Below are 27604 nucleotides of genomic sequence, written 5' to 3' on the forward strand. Positions count from 1 at the left end.
ACTTGTATCACTGTTGGCTGTGACCCATAGATTTTGGATCGTTCAGTGTTCATTTTTATTTGTCTCCAGGTATTTTTGGAATTCCTCTTTAATTTCTTGTATTCCTTTCTTTTTTTATTCTCTTCTCCTGTGATGTGAGGACTATCTTTAATATTACGTTTGGATTTCTTTCAGTTTTTTTGTAGGTTTGTTTGTTTTGTGTGTGTTTATCTATTATTGATTTTTGGTTTATAGTTATCATGACGTTTATATGTGTGTGTGTATGACTAATTTAAGTTGCTGATCTCTTGATTTCAAATGCATATTAACAACCCTGCATTTTTACTCTCCTACCAAGTACTGCTTTTGATATCATATTTCATACCTACTTGTTTTGTGTGTTCCCTAACTTCCTATTGTGAACATAGGTGATTTTACTACTTTTTCTTTTATCCTTCCTACTAGCTATGTACATGGTTGATTTACTACCTTTACTGAATATTTGCCTTTACCAGTGAGGTTTTTCCTTTCATAATTTTCATGTTTCAGTTGTGGTCTTTTCTTTTTCACTTAGAGAAGCCCCTTTAACATTTCTCATAAAGCTGGTTTGGTGATGCTGAACTCTTTCAGTTATGCTTCTCTGTAAAACTTTAGCTCTCCATCAAATCTGAAGGATAGCCTTGCTCGGTAGAATATTTTTGGTTATAGGGTTTTCCCTTTCATCACTTTAAATATACCATGCCACTCACTTCTGGTCTGCAGAGTTTATCCTGAAAAGTCAGGTGATGACCTTATGCTAGTTTATATGTTTGTAACTTGTTGCTTTTCCTTTGCTCCTTTTAATAGTCTCTCTATATTTAATTTTTGCCATTTTTATTGCAATGAGTCTTGGTGTGGTCCTTTTTGGGTTGATCCTGTTTGGGGCTTACTATGTTTACTGGACTTGGATGTCTGTTTTCTTTCCCAGGTTAAGGCAGTTTTCAGCTTTTGTGTCTCCAAGTATGTTCTCTGCCTCTTTCTCTTTCTCTTCTCGTTCTGGGACCACTATAATGCCAATGTTAGTACACTTGATGTTGTTTCAGAGGTCTGTTAAAATGTCCTCATTTCTTTTATTCTATTTTTCTTGTCCACCTTCAGTGATTTCCAGTACTCTGTCTTCCAGTTTTCTGATTCATTTCTCTATATCATTTAGTCTACAATTGTTTCCTTTCAGTGTATTTTTCATTTCAGTTACTGTATTCCTCATCTCTGTAATGTTGTTCTTTAAGATTCTAACTCTTTTTTAAAAACTTCTAACTTCTTACTCTAGTCATTCATTCTTGTCCTTAGTTCTTTGATCATCTCTACAATCATTACCTTGAAGTCATCCTTGAGTAGATTGGCTAGCTGCACTTCACTTAGATCTTCTTCTGGGTTCTTGTCTTTTTCCTTCATTTGGATCATGTTTCTCTGTCACCTCATTTTCTTGCTGTGTTTCTGGTAGGTTAGTTACATTTCCTGACCTTGGAGAAGTGGCCTTTTGTAAGAGATGTTGTATGTGTCCCGACAGCTCACTCTTCCCTGGTCATTAGAACTATATGCTCTAGGTATACCCCCTATGTGGGCTGCTGGGTTGTGGTGGGCTGACTACTGTGGGTGTTCCTGTAGGCTTGGCTGCCCCCAGTCTGGTTGTTTGCCAGACTCTGCCTTGTATGGAGCCTGTAAGTACTGCTTGGTGGGACAGAATTATGAGGTAGCTGGCTGCACAACCATGGGTGACACCAAATCTACTGCTGGCTCACTTGTGGGTAGAATCGAGGTCCAGAAGATACCAGGGCTGGTGCCCAACCACTGGTGTGTAAAGCCAAGTCCTGGGACTATGCTGGCTTACTGGCAGGCAGAGCCAGGTCCTGGGCTCTAGCTGTAGAGCCCAGGGTTCCCAGAGGTGGTGTCGGACCATTGTTCCTGACACATCTGGCTGTGGGGTCTGGGGCGTCCCAAATCCTGTGTCGGCATTCTGATGGGCAGGGTCAGGACCCAGCTGAGTCCATGGCTGGTGCTGGCCTGCTGGTGTTTAGGCTGGGTCTGCAGGCTGCTGGGCTGTAGTATTCTTAGGGCTGCTGTCCATCAACTGGTAAGTGGGCTGGTTGTGAAGCTCTAGCAGGCTCAGTGGTGGCTGGCGCCAGGGCCCCACCAGTCTTAGGGCTGGTTCTGGACTGCTAGTGTGTGGGCTGGTTTCACAGGCTGCTGGGCTGTGGTATTGAGGCTGGTGTCTGCCTGTTGGTGTGTGAGGCTGGTCCCAAGGCTAGAGCAGGCTCACTTGTGGGAGGGACCAGGGATCCTGGTGCTGGTGCCTGCCCACTGGTGGGAAGAGTTGGGAACCAGGGTCTCTGGCTGGAGGGTCCTGGGGGTCCTGGATCTAGTTCCTGTGCTCTGGTGTGTGGAGCCTGGTCCTGGCGCTTCTAGTGTTTGGGGTCAGGTTCAGGGGCAGCTGTGGGCTTGAGAGGGTCTTGAGGCAGCCTGTCTGCTGGTGGATGAGGCTGTGTCCCTGCTCAGTTAGTTGCTTGGCCTGTGGCATCCTACTCCTTGTGTCTATAGTCTGGTGGAAATGGGTGGGGCTAAGTCTTGAGGCTAATAAGCTAGAGGGAGGATTCTGAAATTATGCTTGCTGGTACCAGTGTTCACAAGGTAGAAGGAGCTCCCAAATATGGCTGCTGCTAGTGTCTGTGTCCCTGCGGGTGTGCTATAGTTGCCTCCTGTCTCTCCAGGAGACTCTCCAAGATCAGGAGGTAGGTGTGACCCAGGATCCTTTCAAATGACTGCTTCTGCCCTGTGTCTCAGAGCATGTGGGGTTTTCTGTACACCTCAAGAGTGGAGTCTCTATTTCACACTGTCCTCTGGTTCTCTGGAAAATAAGCCCTACTGGTTTTCAAAGCCCAACATTCTAGGGACACTTCTTCCCAGCCCAGGAACCCTGGGCTGGGGAGCCCAATCTGGGGTTCATACCCCTCGCTCTCTGGGAGAAGCTCTGAAATTGTAATTATTCTCCCATGTGTGGGTCACCCACTGCGGGTACGGTCTTGACTATACCGAGATTCCGCCCCCCCCTACCTGTCTTGTTGTGGTGCCTTCTTCATGTCCTTAGCTGTAGAAGATCTTTTATGGTAGGTTTTGGTCTTCTCCATCAGTTGCTGTTCTGTAAATAGTTGTGATTTTGATGCCCTGGGGAGAGGAGTTGAGCTCTGGGTTTTTCCACACCATCATCTTAGACAATCTCTTTACTTCATTCTTAAATCATATGACTTAATCTTTCTTAATATCCTGTTTGAATTGTAACAGTTTGAAATTCCTTATCACTCATGTTTACTTCTCCTGATTTAAAAAATTGTATAGTGCATACATTCATCTTGAAATAAAAGTTACCTGTGAATCTACCTAACTCAAAAATCAAGGACTTGACAAAAGCCTTTTCTACTTGTGTTACCTTTGAACTCTGAACCCCACCACCAGCCTGGGGATTAACATCTTGCACACATGCTCACCCTCTGTTTTTGGACTGTTAACCATCATTGCATCTGTGTGTGTGTTAACAAAGTATTGATATTATAAATTTACCTATATTCCTCTTTATAGTCTTTCCAGGGTTTTTTTTGTTTTGTTTTGGGGAACAGTCCTACAGTGAAGGTACATTTACTGGTCTGCTGAAGTTCATATGCAAGCCTGTCAAGCACATTACCAGAATTGGAATTGCTGGTATATACACTTTGATAAATTTTAGAGACAATGGTAGAACAGAAGTAAATTGTATTTCAAATCCCACAATATTCTCACACCAGGAAAACCCTTCCCTTTTACATATATTTCTGTGTGGTTTATCTTTATGCCCACACTATATTTCCCAGAGATGGGTAAGTGTTACGTTTCCTTCTAAAACATTTATTCTCTTGTTCAGGGTCAGGCTTTTAGTGGTTTTAGCATGATCATATTTCCATGAGCTTGCAAATACGAGATCTTCTCTCATACTCCCTTTTACTTCCTGCTCTCCTATATTGCCCTTCTAAATCCAGTCCTGGTATTTCTTTATGTTCTTCATCAACTTGGATAGATTATACCATTTTCTCCATTATTTATGACCACTAGAATAGAATAGAGCAATCGGAAGTAAACCCTGATATATGGCCAAATGATTTTTGACAATTTGCCAAGACCATTCAAAGTAGAAAGGACAGTCTTCAAAAAATGGTGCTGAGAAGTCTTGATGTCAACATGCAAAAGAAGGAAGATGGATGCTTACCTATCATCATATACAAGATTAATAAAAATGTATCAGGAAACTCAGTATAAGACCTAAAACAATAAAAGTATTAGAAGAAGACATAGGACAAGAGATCATGACATTGGATTTGGCAGTGTTTTCTTCAATATGAAACAAAGGAACAACAAAGGCACAACTAACAAGAAAATAAATAACTTGCAATACCTAATTTTCTTAAAAAAATGTGTATCAGAAATCATAAACAATATAATGGCAACCCACAAGATGGGAGAAAATATTTTAAAGCCATATATCTGAGAAGGACTTTCTACTCAGAATATACAGAGAACTGCTACAACTCAACAAAAAGCAAACACCCTGATTCAAAAATGGACAAAAGACTTGACTAGATATTTCTCCAAAAAAAAGATGAACAAATAACGGTAAGCACTTGAAAAGATGCTCCATTCACTAAATACATATTTATATATTTGTATGCACACACACACATACATACACAAGCAGAAAACAAGTATGTGAAGGAATTGGAACCATTGTGCTATGTCATTGGGAATGTAGAACGATACAGCTGCTTTGCAAAACAGTAGGGCGACTTTTCAGATATTGAAAAACAGAATTACTACATGATCCAGTAATTTTACTTCGGGGTATACTCAAAATAATTGAAAGCAGTGTCTTGAAGAAATATTTGTACTCCAATGTTTATAGCAGTAATATTCACAGTAGCTAAAGTATGAAGGCAACCCAAGTGTTCATCCACTAGTTCCTGGATAAACAGGTATACACATATAATAGAATATTATTCAGTCTTTAGAAGGAAAAGATCTAGGAATATGCTAAAACATGGATGAATCTTGAAGAAATTTAGCTGCAAAAAATGTCTTTCCTCTTTTTGTCTTATCGCAGCATAATTTACCCAAGGTACATCAATGTTGAAAAATTATTAGAGAAATGCAAATCTAAACTGCAATGATGGGGCTTCCCCGGTGGCACAGTGGTTAAGAATCCGCCTGCCAATGCAGGGGACACGGGTTCAACCCCTGTTCTGGGAAGATCCCACATGTTGTGGAGCAACTAAGCCCATGCACCACAACTACTGAGCCTGTGCTCTAGAGCCCACGAGGCACAACTACTGAGCCCACGTGCCACAACTACTGAAGCCTGCACACCTAGAGCCCATGTTCTCGCTCACCGCAACTAGAGAAAGCCTGTGTGCAGCAACAAAGACCCAACGCAGCCAAAAATAAATAAATAAATAAACTGCAATGAGGTTTTACCTCACATCAATCCGAATGGCCATCATCAAAAAGTCTACAAAGAAATGTTAGTGACGGGGTGGAAGGAAACGGAACCCTGCTATGCTGTTGGTGGGAATGTAAATTGGTACAATCACTATGGAGAACAGCATGGAGGTTCCTTTAAAAGCTAAAAATAGAACTACCATATGATCCAACAATCCAACTCCTGGGCATATATCCAGAGAAAACCGTAGCTCGAAAAGGTGTATGCACCCCAGTGTTCACAGAAGCACTATTTACAATAGCAAGACATGGATGCAACCTAAATGTCCATCAACAAATGAATGGATAAAGAAGATGTGGTACATATATACATATATACAATGGAATATTATTTAGCCATTAAAACCAATGAAATAATGCTATTTGAAGCAACATAGATGGACCTGGAGATTATCATACTAAGTGAAGTAAGTCAGACAGAGAAAGACAAATATCATATGATATCACTTATATGTGGAATCTAAAAAAAATGATACAAATGAACTTATTTACAAAACAGACTCACAGACTTTGAAAACAAATTTATGGTTACCAAAGGGGCAAGGTTGGGGGGGGGGATAAATTGAGAGTTTGGGATTGACATATCCACATATTTAAACTAGATAACCAGCAAGGACCTACTGTATAGCACAGGGAACTCTACTCAATATTCTGTAATAATGTAAATGGGAAAAGAATTTGACAAAGTACATATATACTTATATCTGAACCACTTGGCTGTACACCTGAAACTAATACAACATTGTCAATTAAATATACTCCAATATAAAATAAAAATTATAAAAGATGTGAGAGATACACACACACACACACACACACAATGCAATACTACTCAGCCACGAAAAAATGAAATTTTACCATTTGCAGACTTGCAGGGCATTATGCTAAGTGAAGTAACTCAGACAGAGAAAGTCAAATACTGTATGATATCACTTATATGTAGAATCTAAAAAATACAACAAACTAGTACATATAACAAAACTCATACAGAACAAACTAGTGTTTACCAGTGGGGAAGGGAGAGGGGCAATATAGGAATTGGGCAGTGGGGAGTACAAACTATGGGTGTAAGATAGGCTTAAAGATGTATTGTACAACATGGGGGAAATGAGCAATATTTTATAATAACTGTAAATGAAATTAACCTTTAAAGTTGTATAAAAATTAAAAAGAAATTTTTAAATAAAATTTTTAAAAGATTCAGAATTCTCAAAGAATATTTGAAAAAGTAGATATGCTTTTCCCTAATTTTTACCTTAATCAATGCACTTTAAAAAATGTGAGGAAGTATAAATACGTACGGGGGGATGGGGAGGACAAACGGTGGTACCACAATTTACAAGACACACACATAGACAAACACACGATGATGAAAAAATTCTGGGGCTTCCCTGGTGGCGCAGTGGTTGAGAATCTGCCTGCCAATGCAGGGGACACGGGTTCGAGCCCCGGTCTGGGAGGATCCCACATGCCACGGAGCAACTGGGCCCGTGAGCCACAATTACTGAGCCTGCGCGTCTGGAGCCTGTGCTCCGCAACAAGAGAGGCCACAATAGTGAGAGGCCCGCGCACCGCGATGAAGAGTGGCCCCCACTTGCCGCAACTGGAGAAAGCCCTCGCACAGACACGAAGACCCAACACAGACAAAAAAATAAAATAAATAAAAATAAATTAAAAAAAAAAAATTCTGACCTGCTAATTCAGTTATAATGTGGTTTATTACTTAGTATAGATCATGACTGCCTTTGTTAATCATCAAATATGCATTCATGACATCATTTTCAAAGACTTCTGTCCATTCCCAGCCCAAAATGTTAATCCACCCTTCATTGCTGCATTTGGTTTATTTTCAAACAGATCTGTGATGTAAACAACTTCATGCTGTGGATCTTTTGGGGTGTGGAGTCTCAGCTCACCTGAGGACAGGTGGTCATGCTCTACCCCCGGGAGTCCTGTGGGTCAAGTGGGCCCTGAGAGGAGAGGGGGCTAGAGGACCTGAGGACTAAGAGTGCCTTTGGGTAGATTTCTAAGTGTGACCTCTCACACATCCCTAAACCCACCACGTGATTTCCACCAACCCAGCAGCATCTACCCTAGGCAACAGCAAGGCCACACCTATTCCAAGAGAAGCTCAGCCCCTAGGAATCAGGCCCAGGGAACCTGCACTTCTGGGAGTTGTTACCTGAAGCCTTCACACTACTCAGTGGTCTCAGGTGTGCTATGCCTGATAGCTCTAGCTCAGTGCTGCTGAATACGGGTCTGAGGGAGTAACACCTGCTCCAACAAAAAACTTGTTAAAGATGCCGTTTCATGGGACCCACAGGAGGATCATAACTTAGAGTGGGGCCCTGATTCCCCCAGAATTTGTACGCTCTTTGAAGCTGCAGAAGCAATGTTTGCTACCTGGTTCCCATGCAGTTTCCCATTAGTACTACGTGATGAGTATTTAGAAATACCATCACCTGTGCCCTCCCCACAGCGTCTGTCTAGTGATCTGGGTGGGAGCATCCGTGTTGTTTTAACTCCAGGTGATTCTAAGTTTAGGCCAGGTTGAACCCCGAGGGCTGCTGGGTACGTTGGTGAGAGTTGCTTCCAGTCTTTGGTCCTCTTTCCTTTGGGGAGGCATCGGTGTCTGCTCTACACGGGATTGGAAGGGGCAGGGCAGCGTAGCCCACTTACTCTGTGCCGTAGCAGGATTTCTGGGCGTCCGTGTGAGAGGAGAACATGTGTCGGCAGGAAAAAAAAAAGCTCACAAGTTTGTTCTCCATGCAGGAGCTCATTGTTCCTGAATCTCTTTTTTGAAAGGTTGCCCTGTCAGCGTTTCAAGGTCAACACCTTTTGCCTGTTGGTGCTGCGGGAAGAGGTGAAGAAGCTGTGCTGACGGTGTTGAAGGCATATTTTCAAGATGCTGATGTGGTGCCTCAACACGATATTGATGAGAAAAGGACCCAGAGCAGGAGGAAGGAGAGTCGGAAATGGCAGCGTCTCAGGTAAATGTCCTGTCCTGGGTCAGAGGCCGTGTTTGATTTTCCTCCTGAAATGTCATGGATTGAGAACCTGCAAATCTTTAATTCTCTACTTCTTATGTGCATGCCTAGCAAGGTTGCTTTTAACTACTTATTTTTTTCCTTCTTGTGATAGTCAAAGTCAGCTCTTTAGAATACTTCTTCCTTGTATTCCAGAGCCTTTTTCCCATTGTCTGCATACAGGCTCCCTACAGAGCATGGAGAATTCTCACCATGAATTAATGACATTCAGTTATTGAAATGATTCCCTTTGTGAAAGATCAACATGGGAAGGCATTAATATGCAAAATTCCCTATGGGATAATTTCAGATGTTGAACTATTAGTGAAGAAGGGGAAAGTGAAATGATTAATGTACATCTGAATGCAACAATTTGGGATTAAGAGAATGCACTTTTAAATGGGATGACATTAGTGGTCCAGATAACTCAAAGTTCTGGGGAAAAAAAAAGTAATTAGGAGAGACTTGCTCTCTATATTGATAAGAAAGACTATTTAAATACACAGAGTCAGGGAGCATGGGAGGTGTGTGTGGACTGAAATTTGCATAAAACTGACATTTTTTTCACGATAGTTTTAGATTATGATTTTCTTATGCATTTTCACTGAGAATACCACAGCAGTGATAATGTCTTGTGAGCTTCAGTCACCTGATAATCATTTGTCCCAATACACCTGATGTTCACTGGTTCAGGTGCTTTCTGCAAGATTCCTCTATGATGTTCATATATTTCTTTTATCTTTAGTAAGGGTTTGGTGTGATTCACAGAGAAATGTGCATAAACCACCACAGTAAATCTGGAAACTCCCATTTCTTCTTAGTTTTCCTTGGCTTGCAGTTTCCTTTGGAAAATGAACATTTTCATCTTTGTTTATTAAAGACATTGGTTTTTCAAGTGGAGGCTGTAATTGGTCAAGCCTTGTTCTTGTAAGTTTCCGTTATACTACATCCTCATGCAACAGACATACTCTTCTTTATTACTTCTTTGTATTTTCAAAAAGGTTTACAAGAATCATATTGCTAATATATTCTCAGTTGTGTTAAATTTCTGAAATGTAGATCAACTCAAATGATAATTATTTTCTAAATCAAGGATTCAAAACCAATAGCTCTAACTTATTTTATATCATTGTGTGTATATCTCTCCTAGTGTATTTATAAAATACAAAATGTATTACCCACAAATAGATTTATAGGATTTACCTAATTAAAAATAATTTGTATTGATTCTTCTTTAAAAGTTTGGTTCACCAATGAAGCAATCTAATCCTGGTATTTTTTGCAGGAGAGGTTTTTGAGAACTGATTCAATCTCCTTAATAGTAATTTGGTCTGTTCAGATTGTTTTATTTCTTCATGGTTCTGTCTTTTTATTTTTTATTTTAAAATTTTTTCTGTAACCCATTGGTTCTTTAAGAGCGTGTTGTTTAATTTCCACATGTTTGTAAATTTTCCAGATTCTTCCTGTTGTTCATTTCTCATTTCTTAACATTGTGGTTGAAAAAAATACTTAGTATGGTATCAATCATCTTAAATTTGCTAAGACTTGTTTAGTGACCCATCACATGATCTGTCCTGGAGAATGTTCAATGTGCACATGAGAAGAATATGTATTCTGCCCCTGTTTGATGGACTGTTCTGTTTTTATCTGTTAAGTCCATTTGGTCTAATGTATAATTCAAGTTCAGTACTTCCTCATTGATTTTCTTTCTGGATTCATTGTTGAAAGTTGGGTATGAGAGATCCCTACCCTTTTTTATTTTTTGTAATGAGCGAGTGTTCTGCATGAGTTATTTTCCTATGTAGATGGTTTCCTTTTGATCATAGTAATTGAAACTCCAACCCCCCGCTTAAGGGGACTGGCAAGTGTGCGTTTGGTGGACAGTTGCTCAGAGCAGGGGAAATCGTCTGAGAGGCTGTGCTTTCTGGTGGATTTTTTTTTTTTTTTTAGCTGTGTTGGGTCTTCGTTTCTGTGCGAGGGCTTTCGCTAGTTGCGGCGAGCAGGAGCCACTCTTCATCGCGGTGCGCGGGCCTCTCACTATCGCGGCCTCTCTTGTTGCGGAGCACAGGCTCCAGACGCGCAGGCTCAGTAGTTGTGGCTCACGGGCCTAGTTGCTCCACGGCATGTGGGATCTTCCCGGACCAGGGTTTGAACCCATGTCCCCTGCGTTGGCAGGCAGACTCTCAACCACTGCGCCACCAGGGAAGCCCCCTACCCTTTTTTGTATTGTCTGTTTCTAACTTCAAATCTGTTCGTATTTGCTTAACATATTCATGTCCTCCACTGTTAAGGCGTATTTATTTATGATTGTCTTCTTGATGAATTGACAGTGTTATCATTAGATAATGACCTTATTTTGGTTGTTGTCGTTGCAGCTTTTGACATTTTTTTTTTTTTTTTTTTTTTTTGTCTTGTAGAGCTGTAGCTACCACTGCTTTATTTTGGTTTCCACTTGTATGGAATATCTTGTTCCAAAGCTTCACTTTGAGCCTATTTGTGTTTTTAACACTGAAGTGAGTCTCTGATAGGTTGCTTATAGTTTGATCATGGATTTTTATCTGTCTAGCCACTCTGTGACTTTTGACTAAGGAATTTAATATATTAATGTTTACAGTAATTATTGATAGGTAAGGATTAACCAGTGCCATCTTACTGTTTTCTGGATGTTTTGTCATTTCTTGTTTATTTCTTCCTCTTTTGCTGTCTTTCTTTGTCAATTAGAGATATTCTGTAATGGTATATTATGATTTCCTTGTCTTTTTATTTTTTGAATCTACTATATGTTTTTGCTTTGCAGTTCCATGAGGCTCATGGAAAACATCTTATAGATACAACAGTCTATTTTATGTTGATAACAATTTAACTCCATCACACAAACATAAAACTATGCTTTTACTTCCTTCCATGAATTTTTGTATATGGTGTACAATTTACCCCTTTGTGTATTGTTTATACATTAAAATGATTATTGCTGCAGTTATTTTAATAATCACATACTTTAACCTTTATACTAAAGTTAACTGGTTGACACACCACCATATCACACTATTTAAGTATTCCTGCCTTAATTATATACTTATGTTTACACATCTGTTGTGTATTCTCATGTTTTTGTCATACTATTTATTTTATTTTATTTTAGCTTGAGGAACTCTTAGAATTTCTTTTAAGGCAGATCTAGTGATGACACACTCCCTCAGCTTTTTTTCTTTTTTCTTTTTTTTTTGGAAAGAGTTTTTAATCTCTCCATTTTAGAGGGACAGTTATGATGGAGAGGATATTCTTGGTTGGCATTTTTTATTGAACAATTTGAATCTATCATCCCACTGTCTCCTGGCCTGTGAGATTTCTGCTGAGAAATCAACAGATAACCTTATGAGGGTTCTCTTGTAAATTATAAGCTTCTCTCCTCTTGCTGCTTTTAAAATTCTTTGTTTTTGACAGTTGACAGTTTTACCATACTGTGTTTTGGAGAAGATATTTTTTTGAGTTGAGTGTGTCTGGTGCCCTATGAACTGATGAATTTGGATATCCAAATCTCTCCCCTGATTTGGAAATTTCTCAGCTACTGTTTCTTTAAATTAGCCTTCTGTCTCTATCTTTTCCTTCTAAAACTCCATAATTCACAGAACGTTTCTTTTGACTTTATCCTTTAGATCACATAGTCATTCTTCAGTCTTTCTCTTTGTTCTCCTCTGAGTGGATAGTTTCAGCTTACTGTCTTCTAACTCACAGAAAATTTCTTCTGCTTGATCTGTTTTGATATTGATGATACTTTTAGCATTTCTTTTTTTCTTATATTTCTCATATAATATTATTTGAATTTAAGGTGTACAACATGGTGATTTGATACATTTACATATTATACTATGATTGCCATTGTAGCAGTAGCTATCTTTATTAATTCTTTATTGTGTTTAGAAAAATTAAGTTCTAGTCTTTTAGCAAGTTTGATGATTATAAGAAAATACCATTGTCTATATTCTCTGGACTGTGCATCAGATCTTTAAGAATTATTTACTATTAGTTAAGTTTGTACCCTTAAACAACATCTCTCCTATTCTCCACACCCCAGCCCCTGGTAACCAATGTTCTACTCCTTGTTTTTATGAGTTTGGCTTTTTAAAAAATTTTACATATAGGTGATATTACATAGTATTTTTCTTTCTCTTTTTGACTTATCTCAACATAATTTACCCAAAGTAGTCAATGTTGAAAATGGTAGAATTTCCTTTTTTCTAATGACTGATAATATACATTGTGTGTATGTAAATATAGATAATATATAAATATAGACATCACATCTGTCTTATCCATTCATCAGTTGATAGGAACTTAGGCTGATTCCATGTCTTGGCTATTGTGGACAATGCTACAATAAACATGGGGGTGTGCATATATCTTTTCAAGTTAATGCTTTTATTTTCTTTGGATAAATACCCAGAAGTGGAATTGCTGGATCATATAGTATATGTATTTTTAAAGTTTTCAGAAAATTTCATATTGTTTTCCATAGTTGCTGCACAAAGTATATCCCCATTAACAGTTCACAAGTGTTCCCTTTTGCCCAAATCCTCACCAATGCTCATTATCTCTTGTCATTTTGGTGATAGCCATTCTAACAGGTGTGAGGTAATACCTTATTGTGGTTTTGATTTCCATTGTTCTTATGATTTATCATGATGACCACATTTTCATATACCTGTTGCTCATCTATATGTCTTTTTGAAAAAAAAATTATTTCCTTTGCCCATTCATATGTTGGATTGTTTGGTTTCATGTGTGTTTTATGAGGTTTTTAAAATGTATTTTCATTATGTGTCCCTAATCCAATATAGGGTTTACATTTTTTTCCCATTTAGTAGGTTGACTTTTCATTTTGTTGATTTTTTTATTTGTTGTACGGAAGATTTTAAGTTTGATTTATTCTCAGTTGTTGACTTTTGCTTTTTGTGTGTGTGTGTGTGTGTGCTTTTGGTGTCTTATTTTAAAAAAATCATCATCAAAACAAATGTAAAGGAGTTTCTTACTTTCTTTAAGGACTTTTATAGTATCAGGTCTTAGGTTCAAGTCTTTGATTCATCTTGAGTTAATTCTTTGAATGGTTAAGATAGGGGTACAAATTTATTTTTTCCTTGTGTTTATCCAGGTTTTCCAACACTAGTTTTTGAGGACATTATTATTTCCCCATGGTTGTTCTTGGCTACTTTGTCAAAAATTAGTTAACCTTATATGTGGGAGTTTAACTCTGGGCTCTTTATTCTGTCCCTTTGGTCTGGGTGTCTATTTTGATGCCAGTACCATACTGCTTTAAATAGTATAAATTGTAGTAGAGTTTGAAATTAGGAACTGTGATGACTGGTTTTCTTCTTTCTCAGAATTGTTTTGGCTATTCAGTTCTTTTCTGGTTCAGTAGAAAGTTTAGAATTGATTTTTCAATTTCTGTGGAGAATGTCATTGGATTTTTGAGAGTAGTTTCTTTGAATCTACAGATGGTGTTGAACTAAGGACTTTTTAATCTTAGAAATTCCTCCAATCTATGAGCATAAGGTATCTTCCCATTTGTTAGAGTCTTCAACTTATTTTATGAATGTCTTGTAGTGTTCAATGCAGAGACGTTTCACAGCTTTGTTAAATTTATTCCTAAGTGTTTTATTATTTTTGATGCTATTTTAATTTAGATAGTTTTCTTTATTTTTTCAGAGAGATGTTTTACTCTTTGTGTATAGAAATACAACTGATTATGTATGTTGATTTTATACAGTGCAATTTTCCCTACTTTGTTGATTAGTTACAACTTTTTTGTTGATTTCTTAGGATTTTTTATATAGAAAATCATATCATCTTTTAGTTCTTCCTTTCTTAATTAGATGCCTTTCTTTGTCTTACCTAATTGCTCCAGCTAATATAAATACTTGCAGTACTATACTGAATAAGAGTGATTAAGTGGGCATCATTGTCTTGTTCTTGATCTTAGAGGAATAGCTTTTACCTTTTTACCACTGAGTGTGATGTTAGCTGTGGGCTTGTTACATATGGCCTTAATTATGTTGAGGTATGTTCCCCCTATCCTCAGTCTGTTCAGTTTTTAATCATAGAAAGATGCATTTTGTCCCATGCTTTTTCTGCATCTAATGAAATGATCGTGTGATTTTTATTTTTACTCTATTACTGTGTTGTATCTCGCATATTCATTTGTGTATGTTGAACCATTCTTACACCCCAGCGATAAATCCCACTTAGTCACAGTGTATAGTCCTTTTAATGTATTGTTGAATACATTATATTTGCTAATATTTTATTCAGAATTTTGGCATCTATATATATATATTTTTAAATTTATTTATTTATTTATTTATGGCTGTGTTGGGTCTTCGTTACCATGCGAGGGCTTTCTCTAGTTGCCGCGAGCGGGGGCCACTCTTCATCGCGGTGCACGGGCCTCTCACTATCACGGCCTCTCTTGTTGCGGAGCACACGCTCCAGACGCGCAGGCTCAGTAGTTGTGGCTTGCGGGTCCAGTTGCTCTGCGGCATGTGGGATCTTCCCAGACCAGGGCTCGAACCCGTGTCCCCTGCATTGGCAGGCAGACTCTCAACCACTGAGCCACCAGGGAAGCCCCTGGCATCTATATTAATCAGTTTTATTGGCCTGTAGTTTTCTTTTCTTACAGAGTCTTCATCTGGCTTTGGTGTCATGAAAATGCTGGCCTCATAGAACAAGTTTGGAAGTATTCCTTTCTCTTCAGTTTTTTTTGGAAGAGTTTGAGAATTACTAGTGTTAATTCTTCATAGTCTTGGTAGAATTAACCAGTAAAGTCATCTGGTCCTTGAGTTTTCTGTGTTGGGAGTGTTTTGATTACTGAATCAATCCCTTGTTATTGGTTTGTTTACATTTTCTGTTTCTTTCTGATTCAATTTTGGTAGGTAGTGTGTTTCTAGGAATTACCAGTTTCTTGTAGGATATCTAATTTGTTAGCATATAATTGTTCATAGTAGTCTCTTATGATCCTTTGTATTTCTGTAGTACCAGTGGTCATGTCTCCTCTTGAATTTCTAATTTTGAGTCTTGTCTCTTTTTTCCTAGTCTAGGTAAAAGTTTGTGAGTTTTATATTTTTGAAAATCCAGCTTTTAGTTTGTTGATCCTTTCTATTGATTTTCTTGTATCTATTTTGTTTATTTCCACTCTAGTCTTTATTATATTCTTCCCACTGCTGACTTTGGGATCAATTTCTTTTTTTTTCTAGTTCCTTGAGGTGTAGGGTTAGATTATTTAGGCACTTTCTAATTTCTTACCGTTTGCACTGATCACTATACACTTTCCTTTCTGGACTGCTTTTGCAGCATCTCATAGGATTTGGTAAGTTGTGTCTCCATTATCGTTTGTTTTGAGGCTTTAAAAAATTTTTCCTTTTGATTTCTTTTTGACTCATTGACTTTTTTGGAAGTGTACTTTGTAGTTTTCCCATCTTTGTAGATTTTCCAGATATCTTCTTGTTGATTTCTAGGTTTATATCATTGTGTTCAGATAGTTGGTATGCTTTTGATCTTCTTAAATTTGCTAAGATGTCATTGCATTTTATCATATGATCTATCCTTGAGTATGTCCCATGTGCACTTGAGAACAAGTTGCTGGATGGAATGTTCTATATATGCCTGTTAAGTCCATTGTGTGTAACATATAGACCAGTGTTTTTTTTTTTTTTTTATTGATTTACTATATGGATGATCTATCCATTGCTGAGAGAGGAGTATTGAAGTTCCCTATTATTATTGTATTGCCTATTTCTCCCTTCAGGTCTGTCAGCATTTGCTTAATATATTTAGGTACTCTGATATTGGGTGTGTATATATTCACAATTGTTATATCTTTTTTTTTTAAATTTTTTTTAATTTTATTTATTTATTTATGGCTGTGTTGGGTCCTCGCCTCTGCACGAGGGCTTTCTCCAGCTGCGGCAAGCGGGGGCCACTCCTCATTGCAGTGCACGGGCCTCTCACTATCGCGGCCTCTCCTGCTGCGGAGCACAGGCTCCAAACGTGCAGGCTCAGCAATTGTGGCTCACGGGCCCAGCCGCTCCACGGCATGTGGGATCTTCTGGGACCAGGGCTCGAACCCGTGTCCCCCGCATTGGCAGGCGGATGCCCAACCACTGCGCCACCAGGGAAGCCCCTGTTATATCTTCTTGATATATTGACCTTTGTATCATTATATTATGACTTTCTTTGTGTCTTGATATTGTTCTTGGCTTAAAGTCTGTTTTTTTTTTAATTTATTTATTTAATTTATTTATTTTTGGCTGCATTGGGTCTTCATTGCTGTGCTCAGGACCTCTCCAGTTGCTGCGAGCGGGGCATTGCAGAGCACAGGATCTAGGCGGCAGGCCTCAGCAGATGTAGCACGTGGGCTCAGCAACTGTGGCTCACGAGCTCTAGAGTGCAAGCCCAGCAGCTGTGGCACACAGGCCCAGCTCCTCCGCGGCATGTGGGATCTTCCCGGACCAGGGCTTGAACCGCGTCCCCTGCATTGGCAGGAGGACTCTCAACCACTGTGCCACCAGGGAAATCCTCAAGTCTGTTTTGTCTGATATAAGTACGGCTACCCCCACGTTATCTGGCTTCCACTTGCATGGAATATAATATTCCATCTCTTTATTTTGAGTATATGTGTGTCTTAAAACTGAAATGAGTATCTTATATTCAAAATATAATTGTGCCTTATATATATTTTATACATCCAGCCACTCTGTGGCTTTGTGAATTAAATCCATTTACATTTAGAGTGAATTTTGATATGTAAGGACTTATTATTGCCATCTTATTAGTTGCTTTCTGATTCTTTTATATCTCCACTGTTTCTTTTTTCCCCTCTGGTTATCTCTGTGTTTGTAGTTGGTGGTTTACCATGTTGGTATGCTCTGTTTCCTTTTTTAGTGTTTGTTTGTGATTCTACTAAAAATGTTTGCTTTGGGTTTACCATGAGGCATACATAAAATATCTCATAGTTAAAACAGTCCATTTTATGCTGATAGAAACTTATCTTTGTAGGCCTACAAATGTTCCATTTTTAATTCTCCCTTTATATTTTTAATGTTACAATATAGTTCATTTTATTCGGCATTTTAAAAAAAATTTATTTTATTTATTTTTGGCTCTGTTGGGTTTTCATTGCTGCGTGCGGGCTTTCTCTAGTTGCGGAAAGTGGGGGCTACTCTTCATTGCGGTGCATGTGCTTCTCATTGTGGTGGTTTCTCTTATGGCGGAGCATGGGCTCTAGGTGCGTGGGTTTCTGTAGTTGTGGCACGAGGGCTCAGTAGTTGTGGCTCGTGGGCTCTAGAGCACAGGCTCAGTAGTTGTGGCGTATGGGCTTAGTTGCTCCGTGGCATGTGGGATCTTCCCAGACCAGGGATCGAACCCATGTCCCCTGCATTGGCAGGTGGATTCTTAACCACTGCGCCACTGGGAGGTCCCCAATTCGGCATATTTTTTTTTTTTTTTTTTTTTAAAGGAGTTTTTTTTTTTTTAAAGGATTTTCTTATTTATTTATTTATTTATTTATTTATTTTTGGCTGTGTTGGGTCTTCGGTTCGTGCGAGGGCTTTCTCCAGTTGCGGCAAGCGGGGGCCACTCTTCATCGCGGTGCGGGGACCGCCCTTCATCGCGGTGCGCGGGCCTTTCTCTATCGCGGCCCCTCCCGTCGCGGGGCACAGGCTCCAGACGCGCAGGCTCAGCAATTGTGGCTCACGGGCCCAGCTGCTCCGTGGCATGTGGGATCTTCCCAGACCAGGGCTCGAACCCGTGTCCCCTGCATTAGCAGGCAGATTCTCAACCACTGCGCCACCAGGGAAGCCCCATATTTTTTTAAAAGCTATTGTAGCTATAGATTTTTCTATTGCATTTTTCATTTCAGCTCCAGGATGTTGCTGGTTCTTTTTTTTTTTTTTTTTTTTTTTTTTTTTTTTTACAGTTTTTGTCTATTTTTGTTTTCTTCATGTTTTTTCTGATTTCATTGAATTGTCTTTTGGTTTTTTAAAACAGTGTTTTTGAATTATTTGTTACATAGATTGCAGGTTTCAGAATCTTTGGGATTAATAACTGGAAGCCTTTTGTAATCCTTTAGTTGTGTTAGCTTACTTGGGTGTTTTTTTTTTTTTTTTTTTAAACATCTTTATTGAAGTATAATTGCCTTACAATAGTGTGTTAGCTTCTGCTTTATAACAAAGTGAATCAGTTATACATATACAATATGTTCCCATTTCTCTTCCCTCTTGCATCTCCCTCCCTCCCACCCTCCCCATCCCACCCCTCTAGGTGGTCATAAAGCACCGAGCTGATCTCCCTGTGCTATGCAGCTGCTTCCCACTAGTTATCTATTTTACATTTGGTAGTGTATATATGTCCATGACACTGTCTTACCCTGTCACATCTCACCCCACCCCCTCCCCATATCCTCAAGTCCATTCTCTAGTAGGTCTGTGTCTTTATTCCCGTCTTGCCACTAGGTTCTTCATGGCCTTTTTTTTTTTCCTTAGATTCCGTATATATGTGTTAGCATACTGTATTTGTTTTTCTCTTTCTGACTTACTTCACTCTGTATGGCAGTCTCTAGGTCCATCCACCTCACTACAAATAACTCAATTTCATTTCTTTTTATGGCTGGGTAATATTCCACTGTATATATGTACCACCTCTACTTTATCCATTCATCTGATGATGGACATTTAGGTTGGTTCCATGTCCTGGCTATTGTAAATAGAGCTGCAGTGAACATTGTGGTACATGACTCTTTTTGAATTATGGTTTTCTCAGGGTATATGCCCAGTAGTGGGATAGCTGGGTCATATGGTAGTTCTATTTTTAGTTTTTTAAGGAACCTCCATACTGTTCTCCATAGTGGCTGTATCAATTTACATTCCCACCAACAGTGCAAGAGTGTTCCCTTTCCTCCACACCCTCTCCAGCATTTATTGTTTCTAGATTTTTTGATGATGGCCATTCTGACCGGTGTGAGATGATATCTCATTGTAGTTTTGATTTGCATTTCTCTAATGATTAATGATGTTGAGCATTCTTTCATGTGTCTGTAGGCCATCTGTATATCTTCTTTGGAGAAATGTCTATTTAGATCTTCTGCCCATTTTTGGATTGGGTTGTTTGTTTTTTTGTTATTGAGCTGCATGAGCTGCTTGTAAATCTTGGAGATTAATCCTTTGTCAGTTGCTTCATTTGCAAATATTTTCTCCTATTCTGAGGGTTGTCTTTTGGTCTTGTTTATGGTTTCCTTTGCTGTGCAAAAGCTTTTAAGTTTCATTAGGTCCCATTTGTTTATTTGTGTTCTTATTTCCATTTCTCTGGGAGCTGGGTCACAAAGAATCTTGCTGTGATGTATGTCATAGAGTGTTCTGCCTATGTTTTCCTCTAAGAGTTTGATAGTGTCTGCCCTTACACTTAGGTCTTTAATCCATTTTGAGTTTATTTTTGTGCATGGTGTCAGGGAGTGTTCTAATTTCATACTTTTACATGTTCCTGTCCAATTTTCCCAGCACCACTTATTGAAGAGGCTGTCTTTTCTCCACTGTATATGCTTGCCTCCTTTATCAAAGATAAGTTGACCATATGTGTGTGGGTTTATCTCTGGGCTTTCTATCCTGTTCCATTGATCTATATTTCTGTTTTTGTGCCAGTACCAAACTGTCTTGATTACTGAAGCTTTGTAATATAGTCTGAAGTCAGGGAGCCTGATTCCCCCAGCTCCATTTTTCGTTCTGAAGATTGCTTGGGCTATTCGGGGTCTTTTGTGTTTCCATACAAATTGTGAAATTTTTGGTTCTAGTTCTGTGAAAAATGCCAGTGGTAGTTTGATAGGGATTGCATTGAATCTGTAGATTGCTTTGGGTAGTAGAGTCATTTTCACAATGTTGATTCTTCCAATCCAGGAACATGGTATATCTCTCCATCTATTTGTATCATCTTTAATTTCTTTCATCAGTGTCTTATAATTTTCTGCATACAGGTCTTTTGTCTCCTTAGGTAGGTTTATTCCTAGATATTTTATTCTTTTTGTTGCAATGGTAAATGGGAGTGTTTTCTTAATTTCACTTTCAGATTTTTCGTCATTAGTGTATAGAAATGCAAGAGATTTCTGTGCATTAATTTTGTATCCTGCTACTTTACCAAATTCATTGATTAGCTCTAGGAGTTTTCTGGTAGCATCTTTAGGATTCTCTATGTATAGTATCATGTCATCTGCAAATAGTGACAGCTTTACTTCTTCTTTTCCGATTTGGATTCCTTTTATTTCTTTGTCTTCTCTGATTGCTGTGGCTAACACTTCCAAAACTATGTTGAATAATAGTGGTGAGAGTGGGCAACCTTGTCTTGTTCCTGATCTTAGTGGAAATGGTTTCAGTTTTTCACCATTGAGGACAATGTTGGCTGTGGGTTTGTCATATATGGCCTTTATTATGTTGAGGAAAGTTCCCTCTATGCCTACTTTCTGCAGGGCTTTTATCATAAATGGGTGTTGAATTTTGTCGAAAGCTTTCTCTGCATCTATTGAGATGATCATATGGTTTTTCTCCTTCAATTTGTTAATATGGTGTATCACATTGATTGATTTGCGTATTTTGAAGAATCCTTGCATTCCTGGGATAAACCCCACTTGATCATGGTGTATGATCCTTTTAATGTGCTGTTGGATTCTGTTTGCTAGTATTTTGTTGAGGATTTTTGCATCTATGTTCATCAGTGATATTGGCCTGTAGTTTTCTTTCTTTGTGACTTCTTTGTCTGGTTTTGGTATCAGGGTGATGGTGGCCTCGTAGAATGAGTTTGGGAGTGTTCCTCCCTCTGCAATATTTTGGAAGAGTTTGAGAAGGATAGGTGTTAGCTCTTCTCTAAATATTTGATAGAATTCACCTGTGAAGCCATCTGGTCCTGGGCTTTTGTTTGTTGGAAGGTTTTTAATCACAGTTTCAATTTCAGTGCTTGTGATTGGTCTGTTCATATTTTCTATTTCTTCCTGGTTCAGTCTCGGCAGTTTGTGCATTTCTAAGAATCTGTCCATTTCTTCCAGGTTGTCCATTTTATTGGCATAGAGTTGCTTGTAGTAATCTCTCATGATCTTTTGTATTTCTGCAGTGTCAGTGGTTACTTCTCCTTTTTCATTTCTAATTCTATTGATCTGGGTCTTCTCCCTTTTTCTCTTGATGAGTCTGGCTAATGGTTTATCAATTTTGTTTATCTTCTCAAAGAACCAGCTTTTAGTTTCATTGATTTTTGCTATTGTTTCCTTCATTTCTTTTTCATTTATTTCTGACCTGATCTTTATAATTTCTTTCCTTCTGCTGGCTTTGGGGTTTTTTTGTTCTTCTTTCTCTAATTGCTTTAGGTGCAAGGTTAGGTTGTTTATTCGAGATGTTTCCTGTTTCTTGAGGTAGGCTTGTATTGCTATAAACTTCCCTCTTAGCACTGCTTTTGCTGCGTCCCATAGGTTTTGGGTCGTCGTGTCTCCGTTGTCATTTGTTTCTAGGTATTTTTTGATTTCCCCTTTGATTTCTTCAGTAATCACTTCGTTATTAAGTAATGTATTGTGTAGCCTCCATGTGTTTGTATTTTTTACAGATCTTTTCCTGTAATTGATATCTAGTCTCATAGCGTTGTGGTCGGAAAAGATACTTGATACGATTTCAATTTTCTTAAATTTACCAAGGCTTGATTTGTGACCCAAGATATGATCTATCCTGGAGAATGTTCCATGAGCACTTGAGAAAAATGTGTATTCTGTTGTTTTTGGGTGGAATGTCCTATAAATATCAATTAAGTCCATATTGTTTAATGTATCATTTAAAGCTTGTGTTTCCTTATTTATTTTCATTTTGGATGATCTGTCCATTGGTGAAAGTGGGGTGTTAAAGTCCCCTACTATGATTGTGTTGCTGTCAATTTCCCCTTTTATGGCTGTTAGTATTTGCCTTATGTATTGAGGTGCTCCTATGTTGGGTGCATAAATATTTACAATTGTTATACCTTCCTCTTGGATCGATCCCTTGATCATTATATAGTGTCCTTCTTTGTCTCTTGTAATAGTCTTTATTTTAAAGTCTATTTTGTCTGATATGAGAATTGCTACTCCAGCTTTCTTTTGATTTCCATTTGCATGGAATATCTTTTTCCATCCCCTCACTTTCATTCTGTATGTGTCTCTAGGTCTGAAGTGGGTCTCTTGTAGACAGCATATATCTGGGTCTTGTTTTTGTATCCATTCAGCCAGCCTGTGTCTTTTGGTGGGAGCATTTAATCCATTTACATTCAAGGTAATTATCGATATGTATGTTCCTATTCCCATTTTCTTAAATGTATTGGGTTTGTTATTGTAGGTGTTTTCCTTCTCTTGTGTTTCTTGCCTAGAGAAGTTCCTTTAGCATTTGTTGTAAAGCTGGTTTGGTGGTGCTGAACTCTCTCAGCTTTTGCTTGTCTGTAAAGGTTTTAATTTCTCCATCAAATCTGAATGAGATCCTTGCTGGGTAGAGTAATCTTGGTTGTAGGTTTTTCTCCTTCATGACTTTAAGTATATCCTGCCACTCCCTTCTGGCTTGCAGAGTTTCTGCTGAGAGATCAGATGTTAACCTTATGGGGATTCCCTTGTGTGTTATTTGTTTTTTTTCCCTTGCTGCCTTTAATATGTTTTCCTTATATTTAATTTTTGACAGTTTGATTAATATGTGTCTTGGCGTGTTCCTCCTTGGGTTTATCCTGTATGGGACTCTCTGTGCTTCCAGGACTTGATTAACTATTTCCTTTCCCATATTAGGGAAGTTTTCAACTATAATCTCTTCAAAAATTTTCTCAGTCCCTTTCTTTTTCTCTTCTTCTTCTGGTACCCCTATAATTCGAATGTTGGAGCGTTTAATGTTGTCCCAGAGGTCCCTGAGACTGTCCTCAGTTCTTTTCATTCTTTTTTCTTTATCCTGCTCTGTAGTAGTTATTTCCACCGTTTTATCTTCCAGGTCACTTATCCTTTCTTCTGCCTCAGTTATTCTACTATTGATCCCATCTAGAGTATTTTTAATTTCATTTATTGTGTTCTTCATCATTGCTTGGTTCCTCTTTAGTTCTTCTACATCCTTGTTAAATGTTTCTTGCATTTTGTCTATTCTATTTCCAAGATTTTGGATCATCCTTACTATCATTATTCTGAATTCTTTTTCAGGTAGACTACCTATTTCCTCTTCATTTGTTAAGTCCAGTGTGTTTTGAGCCTGCTCCTTCATCTGCTGTGTGTTTTTCTGTCGTCTCATTTTGCCTATCTTACTGTGTTTGGGGTCTCCTTTTCACAGGCTGCAGGTTCGTAGTTCCCGTTGTTTTTGGTATCTGTCCCCAGTGGCTAAGGTTGGTTCAGTGGGTTGTGTAGGCTTCCTGGTGGAGGGAACTAGTGCCTGAGTTCTTGTGGATGAGGCTAGATCTTGTCTTTCTGGTGGGCACGTCCACGTCTGGTGGTGTATTTTGGGGTATCTGTGGCCTTATTATGATTTTAGGCAGCCTCTCTGCTAATGGATGGGGTTGTGTTCCTGTCTAGCTAGTTGTTTGGCATAGGGTGTCCAGCACTGTAGCTTGCTGGTCGTTGGGTGAAGCTGGGTCTTGATGTTGAGATGGAGATCTCTGGGAGATTTTTGCCGTTTGGTATTACGTGGAGCTGGGAGGTCTCTTGTGGACCAGTGTTCTGAAGTTGGCTCTCCCACCTCAGAGGCACGGCCCTGATGCCTGGCTGGAGCACCAAGAGCCTTTCGTCCACACAGCATTAAAAATTACTGCCCAAAGAGAGCATGTGGTCCAGTGTCCACAGTCAACCTGATTTCCCATTGATCTAATCTGATTTCTAATACATTTTCTTAGTGTTTTCATTTCTTTCTTCAATATAACAGCATAACAGCAACCTTTTTTTTTTTCCTTGTGCTTAGTCCGGTTTCACTTGCTCACAGCGGGTCACCGTGCAGAGGCCTCGCACCCGGCTCTTCCAACCGGAGTTCCTAGTGCGGAATCTACTTGGGTGTTTTTAATGCTCCTGGCATCCTGTGCTGCTGTCATCACTTTTGAAGTAGCAGCCACCTACTCCAGCATTTACTAATTGTCTTCAGGAGAGAAACACCTTCTGTCGGCCCTCTGGGTGTAGGAATTCTGAGGCTTTCTCAGACCTTCTATGGATAAAACTGTTTCACACTTCTTATTTCATCTTTTGGCAGAATTCTTGAGCTTATTTGCTGTATTTTGATCTTGCAACACAATACACTGGGGGCTGATAGAGCCCCTTTTTTTCTCATAAGGGTAGTGCTAATGTAGAAAGTTACGGTCTGTCTCTGGCCTACAGATGTGAGTCAGCCTTCTGTGTGTTTTCTCAGGCTGTCTGCCAAAGCTTGCCCTCACTGCCTTGGTTGATAGCACACATGGTGAACTGGCCACAGTGTGGGGATTTGTGTTGGTAAGGTGTGCAGAGCGCTGAGGGTGCCCATCAGTCAGCTGGGAGGATCCATGGGTGAGGCACCCCTATTCGCTCATGGATGGACTTCTTGATGGAGTCTGGGATATAGCAGGTAGAATCTGCAGCACATCAATGCCTTTCTACCTGCTACTTCTTCCCACCCACCCCCAGTCATGCACCTCCTAATCCAGCACTCTGGATGGGGCAAGAAATCAGTGGGCCTTTTGGGCAGCACCCCACACAGTTGGAGAAGCCACATGTTCACTCACATGCTCTCACTTGCCTCTGCAGGAGAAATCATGGGCCAGGAAGAGCCCTCTTGGCCCTAAGTTGTTCAGTATTGGGGGAGGCATGATGTTGGTAAAGTGAAACTATTCCTTTTACTTTGTTCAATTCATCCAAACTCGCACAAATTTTTTCCCCCAGTATTGTGCTAGTACTTCTCTACAAGAAACCTGAATATACATAAAGGCTCTTTTGTTCATGAGAGATGGATTAAAACAGGATTTTCCAGGTACCCCTAGGCTGTAGCCAAGAGGGTGTGGAGCCAGTTAACATGACCACAAGGTTCACAGCTGGGACTGAGTTCTCTGTGCCTAATACCCTGTGCACGGGTGGGTGAGACTCCTCATGTTCCCCTTGATGTATGGTGCTGGATTCCACAGCACCCACAAAGACACTTTGGTCTGTGAGTGAAGCCAAGTTGTCGTTAAAGAGGGGTATGATGAGGCACATCTCATTCAATCATAATGCTGATGTAACTCCTTACTGAAGTATATTCAAGTCAAAGTGAGTAACTCACCCTGAGCTTCCTTTACTTTACTTTTATCTTTTCATTGGTCTTGAGGCCTCAACTAGGAGGCCACTTGAAGTCTCCCATTCTTCATTCATTGAGAAGAAGTCCTAGAGAGAGAGAGACACTTCCATGTGATAGATTCTCACATGGAAAAATGATTAGGTCCTTTGCCCCTCCTAACAGAACCCCACTCTCTATAAAACACCCACAGTTTCTTGACCCAGGTCAGAGTTTCTTCCCATGCTGGAAAAAGACACGAAGAAATCAGGGAGCTGTCACCCTTGTTCTTCACCTCCAGGAGTTCTCTTTGCTTTACATCATTATTACTTGGAAAACATTTAAAAATTCCCATGCCTAGGACTTAAAAGGATTCAGTAAATTAGTATTTCTGGGCATCATTATTTAAAAATATTTTTAAAGGAAAGCTTATGCAAAATGCTATCAAATTGAGAATAAGTACACTTGCCCTACTTAGTTAAAAAAAAAAGTGCATGTAAGTCACATGAAAATACTGTTAAAATGCACTTTCTGACAAGGAGGCCAGAGTTATGCCTAAAAGTCTGAAATCTGAACACAGTTCAGGGACATAGAATACACTGAGACTACGAAGGTCCTCTTTTACACTCAATAAAGCTTGGTGACAAAAAAAAGAAAAAACTTATAAAAGATGATTGGAAGTGAGAATATTTGTACAATATATCACATTGGGAGGATCGCATTACGAAGAAACTAACCAAATGTCATTTCAAGTGATTTTTAATAATTAAGCATATAAAATGATGACAGTATCCTCCATTATAGTTATCAGTTCAACTCTCTCTCAGAGACAAACATTCTAGTTTCAGGAAAGACTCAGCTTAAAAAGTACAGACCTTTTCATCCCCATAGGTGTCTATTTTATCCAGAGTTTCCCAAATTCCAGTCACTTGCACACGGAATACAAATAATTTAAATTCATTGATAGCTTTCCTACTGACATAGCTTTATATTTTCCAATGTGTTGACTCAGTTTCTTATTAATTTACTAATATTTTCCTTTCAGTTTTATTGAGATATAATCAACATACAGTACTATAGAAGTTGGAGCTGTACAGCATAGTGATTTATACACTGTGAAAGGAGTAGCGAACAATTAAAAATTTTCTAATTTACTAAATACTTTATATGACAGTTTGGTAATCTCCTTTTTTTTTTTTAATTTTTTATAGCTACTTTATTTTATTTATTTATTTATTTTTGGCTGTGTTGGGTCTTCGGTTCGTGCGAGGGCTTTCTCTGGTTATGGCAAGTGGGGGCCACTCTTCATCGCGGTGCGGGGACCGCTCTTCATCGCAGTGCGCGGGCCTTTCACTATCGCGGCCCCTCCCGTTGCGGGGCACAGGCTCCAGACGCGCAGGCTCAGTAGTTGTGGCTCACGGGCCCAGCTGCTCCGTGGCATGTGGGATCTTCCCAGACCAGGGCTCGAACCCGTGTCCCCTGCATTAGCAGGCAGATTCTCAACCACTGCGCCACCGGGGAAGCCCGGTAATCTCCTTTTAATGCGTAAGTTAAAGTTACATAATTCATAACGTTACAAGACGTGGGCTGTGAAACCCTCAATATTATTTGGTGTTCCAAAATTCTTACATATCCCACAGCTGGGGGAGTGCTGATTCCTGAGACAAAGTCTGCTCTTTTCTTCTCTCTCCTACTTCAGTAGTCACGTCCAAGACATGTTAGCCTGGAGGCTGAGGCTTCTCTGCCATGTGTGTGTGTGTGGGGGGGTCACTC

At 39.3% G+C, this 27604-nt stretch overlaps 1 protein-coding gene across 1 annotated transcript in view; it reads left to right on the top strand.

The window, feature by feature from the left end:
* LOC130708142 (uncharacterized) overlaps window positions 1-27604 on the top strand; it is a 154872-nt gene that overhangs the window by 54350 nt on the left and 72918 nt on the right. The window contains exon 5 of the mRNA XM_057545785.1: window positions 8341-8525. Coding sequence (XP_057401768.1) covers window positions 8341-8525 — 185 coding nt within the window. The remainder of the gene's footprint in view (window positions 1-8340; window positions 8526-27604) is intronic.

Source organism: Balaenoptera acutorostrata, chromosome 4 (genome assembly GCF_949987535.1).
Source record: "Balaenoptera acutorostrata chromosome 4, mBalAcu1.1, whole genome shotgun sequence".
Taxonomy (NCBI): domain Eukaryota; kingdom Metazoa; phylum Chordata; class Mammalia; order Artiodactyla; family Balaenopteridae; genus Balaenoptera; species Balaenoptera acutorostrata.